Raw genomic sequence first — 16,757 nt, 5'->3', positions numbered from 1 at the left:
AAAGGCTTTTGTGTAGTCATTGCTGTCTCCTGCATGTATTAGCAAAATTGTTACATCAGCAAAAATTCCTTATGTATCCAAAGCCAGACAATAATTTCATGCAGTTTCTTCAATACATTAGATTGTAACAGAGTACATTTCAGAGGTCTGTTGTTGTTCTTGTATTCAGAAAATAATGCATTCATATAGCTCCCATACATTATGATTACATTTATATCTTACCTTATTTAACATTTGGATTTCAATTTACATTTTGGACCACTTTATTTCAAAAAGGGGACATTACAACCATGTGTAACTTGTTCATTACTCCAAAGTTTCATTGTGTTTATTTCTAAAAAGGTTTGCCAACACTCATTTGTTGAGGGGTATGCAAAATCAAGATTATCTAAATTTCAGTATTTCAAGAGAATCACAGGGATTGCTATATATGTACAAAAGGCCAAGAATAGCTTATTTGAAGTTCAGATTAATAACTATTTTAATCATTAAGTTACATTTTGTGGCTATGCACTAGTATTTAGCAACAATACAATAAATTTAGGCATCTGTTTGACCAGTTGACCAGGCCAATTTGTGTTCAGCTCGGATCACTGCCAATTGGTCCAAACTGTCATTGTTCACATTTGACTGAAGGTGTGTTTTGATACCTTTTAGCTTACTGAATGATCTTTGAAAAGATGCAACTAGCAAAGGCATTCTCATAAACACTCTAATTTGGACCAGAGTTTCCTGTAGCAGATCATTTAACTTGTCAATTGTCTTTTGCTGCCCTTTAAACCAACAAATGACTCATGTATAACTGACTTTTTGTGCATATCTGTGTGCTCATACCGAATTGTGATGGTGGCCTGTTACTGTTTTGAAATATCAAGTATGCAGTCAAGATTTTGCTAACAATGTACAGTCATGTCCAAAAGTTGAGACTAGCACAAATTTAGCTTTTCACAAAGTTTGCTGGCTCAGTTTCAATGGTGGCAATTTGCATTATCTCTAGAGTGTGAAGAGTGATCAGATGAATTGCAATTAACTAAAAAGTCAGTCATTCTTGGCCATGAAAATCAACTTCATCACAAAAATTACTCCATTCCAGCCACTGCATTTCAGCCCTTTTGCTGAATGCTTGCTCAAATGTTTGCTTAAGAACACTGCCATGAACAAGGAATGGTATCAAAACATCCTCCAAGAGCAACTTCTCCCAACGATCCAGGAGTAATTTGGTGATAAACAATTTTTTATTATTATTATTTTTTTTTCCAGTATGACGGAGCACCATGTCTCAGATCTCAATCCCCAGATCTCAATCCCATTGAGAACCTATGGTAAATCCTCAAAAAGAGGGCGGGCAAACAAAAACACAGAAACTGCTATCAACTCCAAGCAATGATTAGGAAAGAATTAGTTGCCATCAGTAAAGATTTTACCCAGAAGCTGATATCCAGCATGCCAAGGTGAATTGCAGAAGTCTTAAAAAAAGAAGGGTCAACACTGTAAATATTAAGTCTTTGCTTAAACTAGATGTATTTGTCAATAAAATTTTTTTTATAAAAAAACTTATCTATATCATATAAATATCGGACAAAACAACTGAGGCAGTAAACTTTGTGAAAACCAAAAGGGTGTGTGTGTGTGTGTGTGTGTGTGTGTGCGCGTGTGAAATATGGTCTGACATATCTACTAAGTAGTCTGAAAAATTGAGTCTTGAAAAATATTGAATTTTGAATCCTGCTGATACAAGATGTCCACAATATAAAGTAAGGTTTGTCTGATATTTCCCTGTACAACACAAGATATTCTATCTCACTCGCACTGAGGTACCAGAAGACACAGCCCAAAACCCAAACCCTGCATAGAGGGGCTCAGTGAATGTGGAGTGGAATGTATATAAATGGGTCAATGTATGTGTGTCCAAGGAGACATTGTAAAAGGACAGAGTGCCTGACGGCCAGTCCAGATACACTCCTACTCTGTTGGACCTGGAGGTAAGGACAGGTAAGAAAGTGTGATTCTTATTATGCCTGGCAATGTAACGCTCATTAGAGCAGATGAGACACCAGGACTTGTCATTGTATCCAAATGCACAGTCAGTACTGCCTCCTTTTGAGTTGATTCCTTTATATGCCACTGCTACAACAGACTCTCCACTCCCCCTCCACTCTGCTTCCCAGTAACAGCGTCCAGACACAGTCTCTCTACACAGCACCTGCTCACAGCCATCAAATCTCTCTGAATGATCAGGATATGACTGCTGCTCCTCCATCCATGTCACCTTACGGTTTCCCTCAGACAGATGGTGATGGGGCTGTGCTGTGTTTGGATCCAGTGTGAGCACACATGCGTCTGTGCACAAGAAGAAAGGTTAAAGGCAAGGACACAAATTGAGTGTGTGTGTGTGTGTGTGTGTGTGTGTGTGTGTGTGTGTGTGTGTGTGTGTGCATACAGTGAACCTACATTTTTTAAAGCCTTCTTTGATTCTGATCATCCCTGCATGTTCCATTCTAAAGACACACAGAAACACACACACACACACACACACACACACACACACACACACACACACACACACACACACAGTTAAATAATAATATGTAAGAATTATTAATTTCTTGAAAAGTATTTTCATTGACAGCAAGTTTTTATTGATCTTCTCACCCATCTGTCATTTCTCCCAGTGTAGTTCAACTATTTATTACTGCACTCATTCAGTATAGGTCTACATTCAGACTGTGGTTAACACAAACACACAGGGCTACATTAATTCAGCTTTTCCACTGGGAAACTGTTTAATTACAGATAAGGTTGGACGTATGAATTAGAACCACAGAGTCCTCAGTACTCAGGTTACATTGTAGAGGCATACACACATGTCCTTCATTCCAACCATTTTAGTCTATAATAGCAGTATACTATAATACTATAATAGTATAGTATAATAATATTATAATTTACCATGATAATTTAAACACATGCCAGTAATTTCTAAATTATTATTTCAGTGTTATTTTTTCTTTTTCTTTTTCCTTTGTGGGAACATGTCATTATCAATCAGCTGATATGTTTGTGTAAAACTGCATGTTTGCAGAGGAAATTAATTTGTCAATACTGTTACATTATTTAACTTATATAAAACATACAGCAGGCATGGTGGAGCTTTTCAGCATCCCCACTCTCCTGCTCCCCTGCACGTTCTGTTGCTTATCTCCAAGTTTGTAATATTGTTTCGCATTAACAAAAGGTTTGGTGTTGTTTTGTGCTAAATTAATAAAATTAAGAACTTCTGTACTTTATAGTTAAGATTTATCATAATCCTGTCTTACATAAATCTTTTTTTATTTCATTTTTGTCATGGTCATAGCAATAATAATGTTAAGTAATAGCCTATATAAACAAGATGTAACTAACTAATATTTTGTGGAAAGAAAATTGAAAAAATAAAAAATAAACCTACACATTTACCAGACTTTATATCATGTTTGCGGACCAGAGCTTCTCCTGTTTCCCTGGCTTCATGATCTCTTCCGTGTGTTCCAGTCCTTAGTTTCGTTTTCTCCACCTCCTCGTTTGTTTTCAACACCCGTCATTGCTTTCACCTGCTCCTTGTTTATATTCTTTTTATCTTTGTATATTTAAACCGTGTCACTGAATCTTAGGGTTGTTGGTCATTTATAATTTCATTTCTAAGTATTTTTGATGTTCTGACTCTTCTTCGCTTATGGTTACGCTGTAATCGTTCTTGGTGTTTCAAGTTAAGTTACTCTCTCTGTTTACTATTGTTATTCTCCTGTTAGTGTTATCTTTTGTTTGGTTCCTACATGCTTTCTCTTGGTATTCTAGTTTATGTTGCCTTCTTTGTCGATATTGCCTTGCCGGTTAATGTTCATTAAGTTGATTCTGATCTCCTGTCCGCTATACATTATTTCTGTGTACTCTCCTAAGTTTCTTTCCTGATCTATAATCCCACGCTGTAGTCTAGTCTCTTTCCTTGTCGCTTTGCTCCCTTTAGGTTTCTTTCCCCTTCCTTTTTGTTTACCCTGTTTGTTTATGCTTCCTTGTTATCCCGTAGGTTCCCCTTCAATATTTAGTCTCTTTATTTATCCAGTGCTCACCCTCACCCTGAATTGGCCTCTTATCTTTTTGGTTTGTTCCTCGTGTTTCTGTTATTAAACTAGTCCATTTCTTTACATTGACCTGTTTATCATTCTCGATATGTCTTCCCCTGTTTTGGATTCTGCTCATTCTCAAGTCCAAGTCGCTGGTACTTTGCATGTGTATTCGCCCCCCACCTCACTCCCATTACACTTTAGATTTTGGTCATTAATGCTGGCATAAGCTTCAGTACGAAGCTCCTGAGAAGAACTGTGCTAAAGTATTCATTTTACAATAATTTAACATTTGTAGCAGCATGAACACTTCAATAAACTGGCAATTAATTATTTTAAGAGTGTTCAGTGCACCACCCTCATCCTTGTAATGCTGGGAGGCTTGGCAGGATGCAAAGACAATCTCATCTAACAGCACAGCTACACTGATGCTCACTCAGACTGTGTTATCTTGTATCTATTATTGTACAATAAATCAGACAATTCACTGACCAGCCAAAAGCCAAACCCAAATTTAAGCATATCATTGACACTACATAAAGTAACCTAAATAGACTAGTATCAATTTGAATATACCCCCTTATACATTTATACGGACACCACTATAGTTTCACATACTTAAGTGTGTCCAGTTTGCAGAGTGGATCTTCCAGTCTAGCAGAGAGCAGCTTCATTCCTGAGTCTCCTGGGTGGTTATAGGTCAGAACCAGTTCTTTTAGATGTGAGGGGTTTAAACTCAGGGCTGAAGCCAGAGAAGAACAGCCTTCCCCTGTGACCAAACAACCAGACAATCTGCAAAAAAGGAGAGGAAAACAAATAGAGACAAATTCAGTGACATAATTCACATGCTTCTCAGGCTGTACTGTCTAACTGCAAACATTTTTTGTTATGAAATTAAATAAAATGTTAAAATTAATAAACTTTTTTTTTCAACACTTATTTGTGTGTAACCTTAAAAACCAAGTCTAACCAAATATGGGTATTTTTGTTGTTATTTCCATGTTATGTATTTTAAAAGGCATAATGTATTTATATAGTTTTGTAGGACACCATGTTCTGAGAAAAAAAGGCTTATGAGGTTGAACATATATCATGTGTCATCATAACACACTGTATGCTTAGTTGATACTTCCAGTCTTCCCATAGAATCAGTTAAACTTTATGATTTGGACTACAGCCGTCATATTATCACTAAGTCTTTTTTGAATGCTACTGTACTAAGTGGAGCACTTGGCGAACTCTTCCAGAAATGTATCCCTACCTGCCCACACACTGGGCACCTCATCACTGGTGTGCAGGTTACCCTATGTTTTACAAATCAAGCTTCGCTCAAGAGTTAGAACTTAAGTGCAGAGCAGAGACAGAGAATGAACAGAAATTTAAAAAAATAAATAAAAATAAGTAATAACCTAGAATATATCAGATAGAACAAAACCAGCTGAACATAACCTACAGCCATGTCATTCTGCCATTTACACGTGGTGCCATTTTATTTTGTTGGTTCTTGTATGGAGAACCAAAAGTAGCAAATCTCCACCTCCTTTAACATCATGCATGTACATTTACATGAGTATGCACAAACCTTGTTTTCCTCTTTCTCACAACACACACACAAGCTAATTTACACTATAAATAAACAGATTGTTGATTCTATTGGTTTTGACTTTGAGTAGCTTGTGTGTTATTAAATGTATAATTTATTTCCACCAAGTTGTCCACTAATGCAACAAGCTTATTGTTCCTATAGTTATTATTATATAGATTTTTGTAGTCAACAGTGTTAAAAATGGAAAACACTGTAAAATGTTGTCTGGCTAGCCTTTCACTGAAATACTCCCTCACTGTTCATTTGTCTTTTTTTCCTGGCTGCAAGAAATATGATGAATGTCAAGTTGGATTAATGCAAATTGATTAATTTTGCCACATTTGAGATATTGATCCGATTTTATGACCACATATGAAAGTGGCCCTAATTGGAAATGAACATAACAGAATAACTGTGGCTTTTGCTGTTCGTGCTGCTGTCCAAATTACAATTGTGCATCACATATAGAGTAAAAGATCAGATTTGTCCCATATTTACCTGCTGTGTGAATGTGGCCAAAAGTAAAGCACACTTATTTAATCCTTCAGAAATGAAATAATGTATGTTACTTTCTTTAGTTAAAAATTAAGGATTGTGATCAATATGATTTGACTGACAAATTAAGACTGATTTATTAATGAGATTAATAATTATGAGACATACAGTGGTGTGAAAAAGTATTTTCCCCCTTCCTGATATCTTATTTTTTTGCATGTTTATCACACTTAAATGTTTCAGAACATCAAACAAATTTAAATATTAGACAAAGATAACACAAGTAAACACATAATGCAGTTTTTAAATGAAGGTTTTTATTATTAAATGGAAAAAAAATCCAAACCTACATGGCACTTTGTGAATGACACACCCAGGCCTGATTACTATCACACCTGTTCTCAATCAAGAAATCACTTAAATAGCATTTGGCTGACAAGGAGAAATAGACCAAAAGATCCTCAAAAGCTAGACTGCATGCTGTGATCCAAAGAAATTCAGGAACAAATGAGATACAAAGTAATTGAGATGTATCAGTTTGGAAAAGGTTATAAAACCATTTCTAAAGCTTTGGGACTCCAGCGAACCACAGTGAGAGCCATTATCCACAAATGGCAAAAACATGTAACAGTGGTGAACTTTCCCAGGAGTGGCTGGTCGACCAAAATTACCCCAAGAGCACAGTGATGACACATCCAAGAGGTCACAAAAGACCCCACAACAACATCCAAAGAAATCCAGGCCTCACCTGCTTCAGTTAAGGTCAGTGTTCATGACTCCATGAAAAAGAGACTGGGCAAAAATGAAAGAGACTGGGCAAAAATGGCCTGCATAGCAGAGTTCCAAGACAAAAAACACTGATGAGCAAAAAGAACATAAAGGCCCATCTCAGTTTTGCCAGAAAATATCTTGATGATCCCCAAGACTTTTGGGAAAACACTTTGTAGACTGACAAGACAAAAGTTGAACTTTTTGGAAAGTGCATGTCCTATTACATCTGGCGTAAAAGTAACACAGCGTTTCAGAAAAGGAACATCATACCAACAGTCAAATATGGTGCTGGTAGTGTGATGGTCTGGAGCTGTTTTTCTACTTCAGGACCTGGAAGACTTGCTGTGGTGAATGGAACCATGAATTCTGCTGCCTACCAAAAAATCCTGAAGGAAAATGTCTGGCCATCTCTTCGTCACCTCAAGCTGAAGCGCACTTGGGTTCTGAAGCAAGACAATGATCCAAAACACACCAGCAAGTCCACCTCTGAATGGCTTAAGAAAAACAAAATGAAGACTTTGCAGTGGCCTAGACAAAGTCCTGACTTGAATCTGATTGAGATGCTGTGGCATGACCTTAAAAAGGCAGTTCATGCTTGAAAACCCTCCAATGTGGCTGAATTACAACAATTCTGCAAAGATGAGTGGGCCAAAATTCCTCCACAGTGCTGTAAAAGACTCATTGCTAATTATCGCAAACGCTTGATTGCAGTTGTTGCTGCTAAGGGTGTCCCAACCAGTTATTAGGTTTAGGGGGCAATCACTTTTTCACACAGGGCCATGTAGGTTTGGATTTTTTTTTCCCCTTAATAATAAAAACCTTCATTTAAAAACTCAATTTTGTGTTTACTTGTGTTATCTTTGCCTAATATTTAAATTTGTTTGATGATCTGAAACATTTAACTGTGACAAACATGCACAAATAAAATAAGATATCAGGAAGGGGGCAAACACTTTCACACCACTGTAGTTACTTTTATGTGGTGTGAGGGGGAAAAAAAATATATAATTCTATATTTATACTTATATTTTATATTTATACTTAATATTTACATTTTTAGCTCACCTGAGTATCTCCAGTTTACAATGTGAACTCTTCAGTCCAGCAGAGAGCAGTGTCACTCCTGAATCATGCAGATCATTGTTAGTAAGGTCCAGTGCTCTCAAGATTGAGTTTGTCAGTTGCAAAGCTGATCCCAAATTTTCACAAGTCTTTTCCCCAAGATTACAGATAGGTAGCCTACAAAGGCAGATCAATATGACAGATTTTACAATATATTTAATGACTCAGAATTATAATTTTGCCAGATGGTAAACAAAGGTGGTAAAATGACCTTAAGGACTGCATATTTATTTTTAGTCCAAAGTGATTTGTACAGTAACTGTTGACCAAAATTGGTATGAAAGAGTGATATGTGAAAGCTTTATTACCAATTCATTAATAAATAAGCAAATATCAGACTTTTTCTGTGCAGCCATAAAAATAACATTCCAAACAGAACACTCGTATGCCAGGTGAACACTTGAAATATATGAAATAAGACAACATATCAAAGAACAAAACAAAGCCAGTAAGTAATAAAAAAACATACAAATGAGGAAGGCTTATTAAGAAGGTGTAAGTATGTAACACGTAATCTGCTTAGTACAATAGGAAAAACATCTATTTAATGTATTAGGCTGAAAACTAAAGTCAAAAGGTCAAGAGTCGGTGTTTGTGTATCACTACTGAATGCTAGTGGTGCCTTTCATTTCTCCTTGTACAAGCTACTTAACTGACTGTACAATTAAAGTAAAGAGGGAATGCACTGTTGCCTAAAGAGAACAAAATACATTTTAAAAAAACAAAAAACAGAGTGACTACAAAAACTACAAATTTATGATTTGCTTATAATGGTCATCTATTTTACTTTCTGATAGTATGGGAATGGAGTGTTCAACAGTATGGAATTGATGGGAGTGTTTGTATGGTAACAGTAAGAAAGAAACACACCACCCCAAATCTGATCATTCACTGTCCAGACATGGAACCATCCAGGCATCTGGAGCTTTAAAAATAAAATACTACCCCTCTCCAGCTTTTCAACACATTCATCTGTGTATATTTAACCCCAGGATGACAGAGAAATGAATGACCAACATTTCCCATTTAAAAATGCATTTGGAGACCAAACAAATGTCTCCATCTTGTGGATGTTTCAGAGAACAACCACCCAGCCATTCTATCACATAACTTTTTTTTTTTTCTTTTCATGGGACACATTTTACGCAGCCTTGAACGGTATAGCTTGTTTACACTATTTTAATGCCCCAGACTGAACATACATTAAAACACAATACAAAAAGAGGTCCAAAGCCTGGAGGACTGTTACAATACAGCCCCTCCCTCCTCCTCAAACATCTGTGTGTGTGTTTGTTAGTCTGTAGTGTCACGCTGTCTCTTGTCACCCACCTGATCTGATCCTTGTGTGTAATTGTCGAGTGTGTGTCTCTTGTGTCGTCATATGTTTGTTGGTATTTGATGTAATATAGTATGTGTGGTGAGTGTAGGTGTTTTGTGTTAAATAAAACATTTGTCTCAACGTGCCTCATCCCTACATCCTGCTTAAGCCTCGTTCCGTAACAGGACTATTAGAGCTGGGGCCTAATTTAAGCAGTAGGTCTACTGTCTAGACATGGGCCTAAATTTAACTTTAAAATAAAATAATAAAAAACAACAACAACTCATAATCAGGATCATAAATAATCACAGGAGAAAAGTGATGGTCAAGCAGACAAGGTTTTTTTCAAGAAAACAGGGGCAATCAGAGGTGAGAAGGTGCTTACTGGCAGGCTTGGACCTAAACATCTGTAAAGCTGCTTGTGCCTGTTGTAAATGCATTCTGATTGATTGATTGTTTACTTTTGGTAATACTATCATTTTGATAGAAGATATTCTGTCAATGAGGGTTGGCAGTTATCATTTTTAGATGTGAGTATGGATTAAAATTAAGATTAGGCAACTATGAAAGATATCTGGAGATTTTTATACTCAAATATGTGATGTGCTGAGTGCTTAGAGGCATGAGCTCATGTTGAGTGATTTGGTCCAGTTAATATATTTGGAGATTTTGGAATGTATTTCTATAGTTTGGATAGTTTGATGAGAGATGATTTTGCAGGAACAGTAATATATCATCTGCATATAAACTGATTATATGTTCTGCATTATGGGTCTAAACACCCTTGACATTTGTAGTTTGTTATATAACTGCTGCTAATGCTTCCAAAAATAATGAGAACAGAAAGGATGACAGTTCAGATATTGAGTGAGCAGCCACTTTGATATTATTAGCTTCTACTGCATGTAGTCATGTCCATGATTAGGTTTATATTTATTGTTAACACACTTTAATCATACATTTTATAAACACAATCCCCATCAGTGGGGAATTAATGCATTTATAAATCTCAAACTAAGTAATGTGCTAAGACACTTGTGGTGCGACAATTTAACTTTAGTTAATTTTTATAACCCATAAGCTCTATCAGTGTAAACAAGCAAGTTTAAAGTTGTGTTAAATTACACTAAGTAAAACTGTAAAATAATTTCAGCTCATAGCTTCATCCCATTCCTAGTAGGTTCTACTGATATCTATTGCTTATCTTAAAGTTTGGTTAGATATTTTAATCCTTCTAGAGTAGCCCTGCATTGCGGGTTTTATTGTCTCCTGCTCACCTATTTTATAATGACCATTCATTTCAGGTGTTAAATTATGGTTTGAAGAAACACAATCAGTGCCAGAATCCAAGAAGGATGACATATTTATCTAATAATAGCAAATCTGCTTGTGAAAACAAATGTCTTTATCATGCCCTTGCTATCATTATTTCCCTTGGGGAAAATCATAACCATCTTAAGGCCACTCCATTACTTTAACAGCAACTTCAAGAGCAGAATTTGCCCCAAAGTCAATGCTTAATTTCTATATTGAGACCCAGGGATATTCATAAAAATATCACGGCCTTGCCTTCACACATTACAATGAACTTGTTTTAATTCAGGTATTAAATGATAGAAGGCTTACCTGAGTATCTCCAGTTTACAGTGGCAACTCTTAAGTCCAGAACAGAGCAGCTCCAATTCTGAATTTTTTAGGTTATTGTTACTCAGTTGCAGTTCTCGCAGGGGGTAGTTTGGAGACATCAAAGTGTAGGAGAGAGTTTCAATGCAGTCTGTGGTGAGATCATAGCCATCTAGTCTGCAAAGGCAGTGAGAATTAAGTGCAGAGTACAGTTAAAACAGGCTGATGGAAACAGGTAACACAGAAATTGCTTGGATAAGCTGAAGAGGAAACCACATAATTATGTATAAACAAACAAGCAGTAGAAATTTTGATAAATCACAAAACTGTTAAGCACTTAAAACCAATGATATGATTGACCCCCCAGGGGGTGGTAAAAGGATGACAGTGTATAAGAAAAGTCAAATTTCTTCCTCCTCACCTATTATTTACCCATAATAATGCTGTACTGTCAACACTGCATATTATAAAAATATGGTTTCTCCTATAGCTATAGCTCTGTCCTCTACTTCTTTCTGGTTTTGGACTACATTCTTTAACATTTCCCAATGTGAAACAAGAAACTAAATGGGAAACATTAGTATGAATAGTTTTTTTTTTCTTTCTTTCATTTTTTTTCCCCCAAGAGTGTGTCCAACTGCATATTGACTATAGAATTATATATATATTATATACTGGTTATTATAAAACATGATAATAACTAATGTCATGTATAACAATACACTTGTTTTTCATTTAGACCCTTTGAAACATTTACTTTATTGTATGTAAAGGAAAAACATTTAATTTTAGTATGAAATTTGCATTTGGTCCACAGACATATTTTAAGTATTGTATACAGCATACATTCATCCAGTCATATTCCAAACCAATCTAATTCTGGGTCATGGGGGGTGGAGCCTATTCTGATAGCACAAGATGGGAACTAACCCTGGGCAGTGTGCCAGACCATCACAAGGCATGATGAATTAACTTAAATGTGGCCAGTGTTCACATTTATCCTATTTTTAAAAAATATTCATGACATTATACTCATTCACATAACACTCACAGAGCTTTTCTGCAGTTGTACACAGCTGGTATCAGTCTCCTGTAACCCTCCTCTGATGTATTGAATTTCTTCAGGTCCACCTCATCCAGCACTTCCTCTGACATCTGCATTAAGAAAGCTATAGCTGAACACAGCCCAGGAGAGAGCTTGCTTTGGGATTCTTTATCTGATTGTAGATATTGCTGAATCTCCCTGGAGAGGGACTGGTCATGTATTTCAGTCAGACAGAGGAAGAGATTGTTGGATTTCTCAGTAAGAATGCTTTCTGTTTTTATGTTTTTTGATGTACTGGACTGCCTTGTTGATGCTCTTTGAACAGTTCTGTGATTGTATCAGTAGGCCTTGTAGGAGTCTCTGATTGGTCTCCAGTGTTATGCCCAGCAGGAACCGGAGGAAAAGATCCAGGTGTCCATTTTGACTCTTCAAGGCTTTGTCCACTGCTCCTTCCAGCAGGTCCTCCAGTAGAACATTCTCAGACCGGTTTCTGTACCAGCCCCAATGCTGAGGCATAAAAAACTGCAGTGCCTCAATGTCCTTGTTCACACAGCATTGAAACACATAGAAAGTAGCCAGGAACTCCTGAAAGCTCAGATGCACAAAGCAGTAGACCTTTGTCTGGTAGAGCACAGATTCCTCTCTAAATATCTCAGTGCAAATCCCAGAGTACACAGAGGCCTCAGTGACATCAATGCCACACTCTCTTAGGTCTTCTTCATAGAATAGTACATTGCCCTTCATCAACTGCTTAAAAGCCAGTTCCGCTAGTTTCAGAATCAAAGTTCTGCTGGATTCCAGAAGGGTTTTTAGATCTCTCTCATTTTTCTCTTTGTACTTTGCATTCTTCGTGTGTAACTGAGTCCACATAAAGTTTATACACATCTCAGTCAGAGTTTTAGGGATTTCTGTATCATTATTTTTCTTAATGATTTTCTGAAGCACCGTGGCTGAGATCCAACAGAAGACCGGTATGTGGCACATGATGTGGAGGCTCTTTACTGTCTTAATGTGTGAGATGATTTTCTTGGCTTGGTCTTGATCACCGATTATTTTCCTGAAGTACTCCTCCTTCTGTGCATCAGTGAATCCCTGAATTTCTGTCAAACGGTTTATGTACTGAGGAGGGATTTGACTGGTTCCTTCTGGTCGGGAGGTTATCCAGATGAGAGCAGAGGAAAGCAACTCTCCTTTGAAGAGGTTTGTGATCAACACATTCACTGATGATATCGTGGTAATGTCAAATACATTTTCACACCATAGAAAGTTCAGTGGAATTGTGCTTTCATTTAAACCATCAAAAACGAACACACATTTGTGTGTATCATATGTCCTTAAGGCAAGATCTTTGATCTCAGGATGGAAGTTACACAGAAGTGTATGAAGACTGTACTGCTCATCTTTAATCAAGTTCAGCTCCCTGAATGGAAGCACAAACATGAAATCTACATCCTGATTGGATTTTCCCTCAGCCCAGTCAAGAATGAATTTCTGCACAGAGACAGTTTTCCCAATTCCTGCAATTCCTTTAGTCAGAACCGTTCTGAGCTTTGGCATTTCTGGTCCTTTATCTTCTTTTTCTTCTGTGTGTCTGACACCTTCAGCCATCACAGCTCTAATGTTCTCTTCTTCCATTTCTTTTTTAGGATCTTGTACAGCTTTAAAGATGTCAGAGCAGTTGATTGGAATGTCTTGTAACAGTTGTTTCCTGAGTGTTTTCTCCATCTGTAAAACCTCATGTTCTTCATCCACACTTTCACTCTCTCCCTCTATGATGTAGAGCTGTGTGTAAATCTGGTTCAAGAGGGTTTTATTCTCTTGTGTATTGATTCCCTCAAATAAGCTCTCATACTTGTTCTTCATGCTGGTTTTGTGGGTGTGTAAGACTCTATGCAGTACATCATGCACTGGAGTGTGACAGTCGTGCTGCATGGCCTCTTCCATGTCTTTGTGTGGGTGTAGAAGAGGACGGGTTCTAGATCTCTTTCTGCACTGTGGACAGCCAAACCCTCCTGATGAAGAAGACTGGTCCCAGTAGCTGCTGATACACTGTCTGCAGAACCTGTGTCCACAGCTGATGGAGACTGGATCTGTCAGAAGCTGCTCACACACTCCACACCTGGACTGATCTTGTAGTTCATCATCTTCCCTCCTGTTAATAGAAACAAAGAGGAAGAGTCAGGATGAAAGAGAGAGGATAAAATAAATACATGAATCAGACTGAAACACAAGGCATTTTATTCATTATTTCATATATGCATTGTGATACACTCTGACATTGCATGTGTGTGTGTGTGTGTGTGTGTGTGTGTGTGTGTGTGTGTGTGTGTGGGTGTGTGTGTGTCTGTTTTAGTATATACCGCACAGGACACAGCACTTAATAACATGTCCAGTTCTACAGGCAGCATATCTACTGCTCACTCAGGATCAGCGTTTATGCTCTGGGCTATGAATGACTACTAACCAGAATAGACATTTTTTTAAAAGGACACAGAATCTCTATACTCCTTCATGTTTTATGTTATTAACATGACTAATTCAATGTTTAAATCTCTTTTTCCTGTAAACACGCTTTTTATTACCTCAGAGGGAAAAGCTTGGAGCTGTCACTTTTCATAGACATACAGCTTGGATCTGGAGATTCTGCTCTCTGGTTCCCCCATCTGGTGATATTAGATAGAAAATAATTCAGATGAAGTGCAGCATGAGGACTGAAAATAATACACTTGATAATAATACACACATTAGGCGGTTCATCAGAGGAGGCAAGGGAGGATGTGCCCGGTCAAATGTCTGGTTTAAATAATCAATCCAATCCGTCATGTGTCATTAACTTTTACATGCCTATGTAGGATTGTGGTGTGGTCAAGTATTGTCTACTGTGCGGAAACACAACCAATGAACCAGCGAATGATTAAAATGGGTCGAAAATGCTGTAACAGTTCCTACCCGGAGTGAGGAACAATTGCTTCAGAGTAACTGTGATGCACGGAGTTAAGAGGGAGCACATATGTAGTAACGAGGACATTAGTGTGGGTACAATGAAAGGCTCGTTTATTTTATAGACTGACCATACCAAGCCAGCTCACATGGCAACTAATGTTCTATATATACATAAAGGAAACAATATGAAGCACCATAACGGCATTACTGAAAATGCTAAGAAGGCTAGAGAAACAATACAGTGACAGCGTCCAGCTCTCTTTCCCAAATGAGCTCTCTCCCCTCTCTCACAAGAGATCGCCCAAAATACACGTGATCATAAAGACGAACTAGCGACCTCTTAAAGACAGCATACATGTTACACTGCATGTCATTAACAGTAGCCTGCTTAAACGGGTACTTTTGTTTCAGTATACTCAGAGCAAGAGACTTCACAAACAGAACTGTACTGCTGAGAACCGCTGAAATAAGGAACAGAAAGACTGTGTGTTTCGTGGCTGTTTTTTTCTTATTTTATTTTTTAAATTTATTTATTTGTTTGTTTTAAATGTTCATGAAGACAAGCCTTTCCTGTCCCCTGAATCCATCCTTCCTTGCAGATTCAGCACACTTTCTAAAATCTAATTTTAGAAAATGTTTCCCTAATCCAGGGACATCAAGCATTTCCAAAATAATCATGTATTTTCCTATAATTTCACATAGATATTCAAAGTCTTTGGGAGGATTGTTTTAAATCTTTACTTTCACAGCCTAATTTTACAAAATGTTAGTTCTGGAGCACCATTCAGCTCTTAAAAAGTCCAACAAGCTGCTAAAAATGCTACTGCTATTATAAGTACTCCATCCATAATGATAGCCAACCACATTAAGCATATTACACCATATTACACACATACACAAATTCATGTGACTATATTTAATTTCCTGTTTATGAAAACCTACCTAGGTTTTTGAATGGCTAAGAGATCACCCCAGTGGAATGCCCTTAAGCCTTGTAGGCATGTCCTGAACAACTGTTTGTTTAATACTAATGATTTCAAAACTGAGGACCTACTATCCATAGCAGACATGTTTGTGTTCGTGTTTTACCTCAGGTCAGTGCCAGCTCCACTACTGAAATGATAAGGATTCTCCATGGAACCCTCCATGGCCCTCTTCTAAGAGATACACTCTTACTTATGATATGGTTGGCTCTAATAAGTGCCGGTGGTTTCGTGTTGTTTGATATCGAAGTTTAACCCAAAAGAGTGGTGCCTGGCATTTCAGAGCAAAAATCACATCCAAATAGGTGACGGTGTTCCTCTTCTCGTGCTCGATGTAGGTAACTGCATCCCTGATAACGTTCTCTAGGAACACTTTCAGCACAGCACGGGTCTCCTCGTAGATCAGACCGGAGTTACGCTTGACGCCGCCACGACGGGCCAGATGTCGAATAATGGCATTAGACATGACCTGCATGTCGTCACAGCGAACCTTGTGCTTAGTTCCGCCTTTGCTGCGCTTTCTTTTACCTGACATAGCTAGTCGAATAAAAGTGAAACACTGGAGCTGCAATTCCAACATGCCTGTATTATTTTCCTCTAAAGGAGCTGGTTGGAGACAACCAGGTGGTGGCGCGGGTAAATACCATACTCCTCCAGTTCTTATTCTTCTTGAAACTATGATTATTTTATAACTATTGCTTTTTTTTTTTTTTAACTCATTACCGGGGCCCACTAGTTTGTTTCACAGTCATTCTAATAGCAAGAATTCCAG

General features: G+C 37.5%; 3 protein-coding genes across 3 annotated transcripts in view; all 3 read right to left on the bottom strand.

Annotated features, from left to right (window-relative positions):
- The window catches only part of LOC113589716 (NACHT, LRR and PYD domains-containing protein 3-like), a 205,319-nt gene extending 189,169 nt beyond the window's left edge, over window positions 1-16,150 (bottom strand). Inside the window, exon 1 of the mRNA XM_035534911.1 lies at window positions 16,092-16,150. Within this exon, the coding sequence (XP_035390804.1) occupies window positions 16,092-16,150 (59 nt within the window). The remainder of the gene's footprint in view (window positions 1-16,091) is intronic.
- Window positions 1,644-14,207, bottom strand: LOC118242701 (NACHT, LRR and PYD domains-containing protein 3-like). Its single transcript, XM_035534915.1, is given in 7 exon segments — window positions 1,644-2,340; window positions 2,452-2,498; window positions 4,719-4,892; window positions 8,017-8,190; window positions 11,018-11,191; window positions 12,066-12,344; window positions 12,346-14,207. Coding segments are annotated over 7 exon segments (3,051 nt in total). The 5' UTR covers window positions 14,004-14,207; the 3' UTR covers window positions 1,644-1,795.
- A 28-nt stretch (window positions 16,151-16,178) lies between the features above and the next one.
- Window positions 16,179-16,520, bottom strand: LOC118242742 (histone H4-like). The gene has a single exon (XM_035535083.1). It carries the CDS (start codon window positions 16,518-16,520, stop codon window positions 16,179-16,181), a length of 342 nt encoding a protein of 113 aa, XP_035390976.1.
- Window positions 16,521-16,757: the final 237 nt, after the last annotated feature.

This window comes from Electrophorus electricus, chromosome 16, assembly GCF_013358815.1.
Source record: "Electrophorus electricus isolate fEleEle1 chromosome 16, fEleEle1.pri, whole genome shotgun sequence".
In the NCBI taxonomy this organism is placed as follows: Eukaryota; Metazoa; Chordata; class Actinopteri; order Gymnotiformes; family Gymnotidae; genus Electrophorus; species Electrophorus electricus.
Note: the sequence above shows the minus strand (reverse complement) of the source record. Positions and strands in the feature narration are given on the sequence as shown.

Bases quoted from the DNA above. Each gene is read 5' to 3' on its own strand.
- LOC118242742 (XM_035535083.1), bottom strand. From the start codon at position 16,520: ATGTCAGGTAAAAGAAAGCGCAGCAAAGGCGGAACTAAGCACAAGGTT.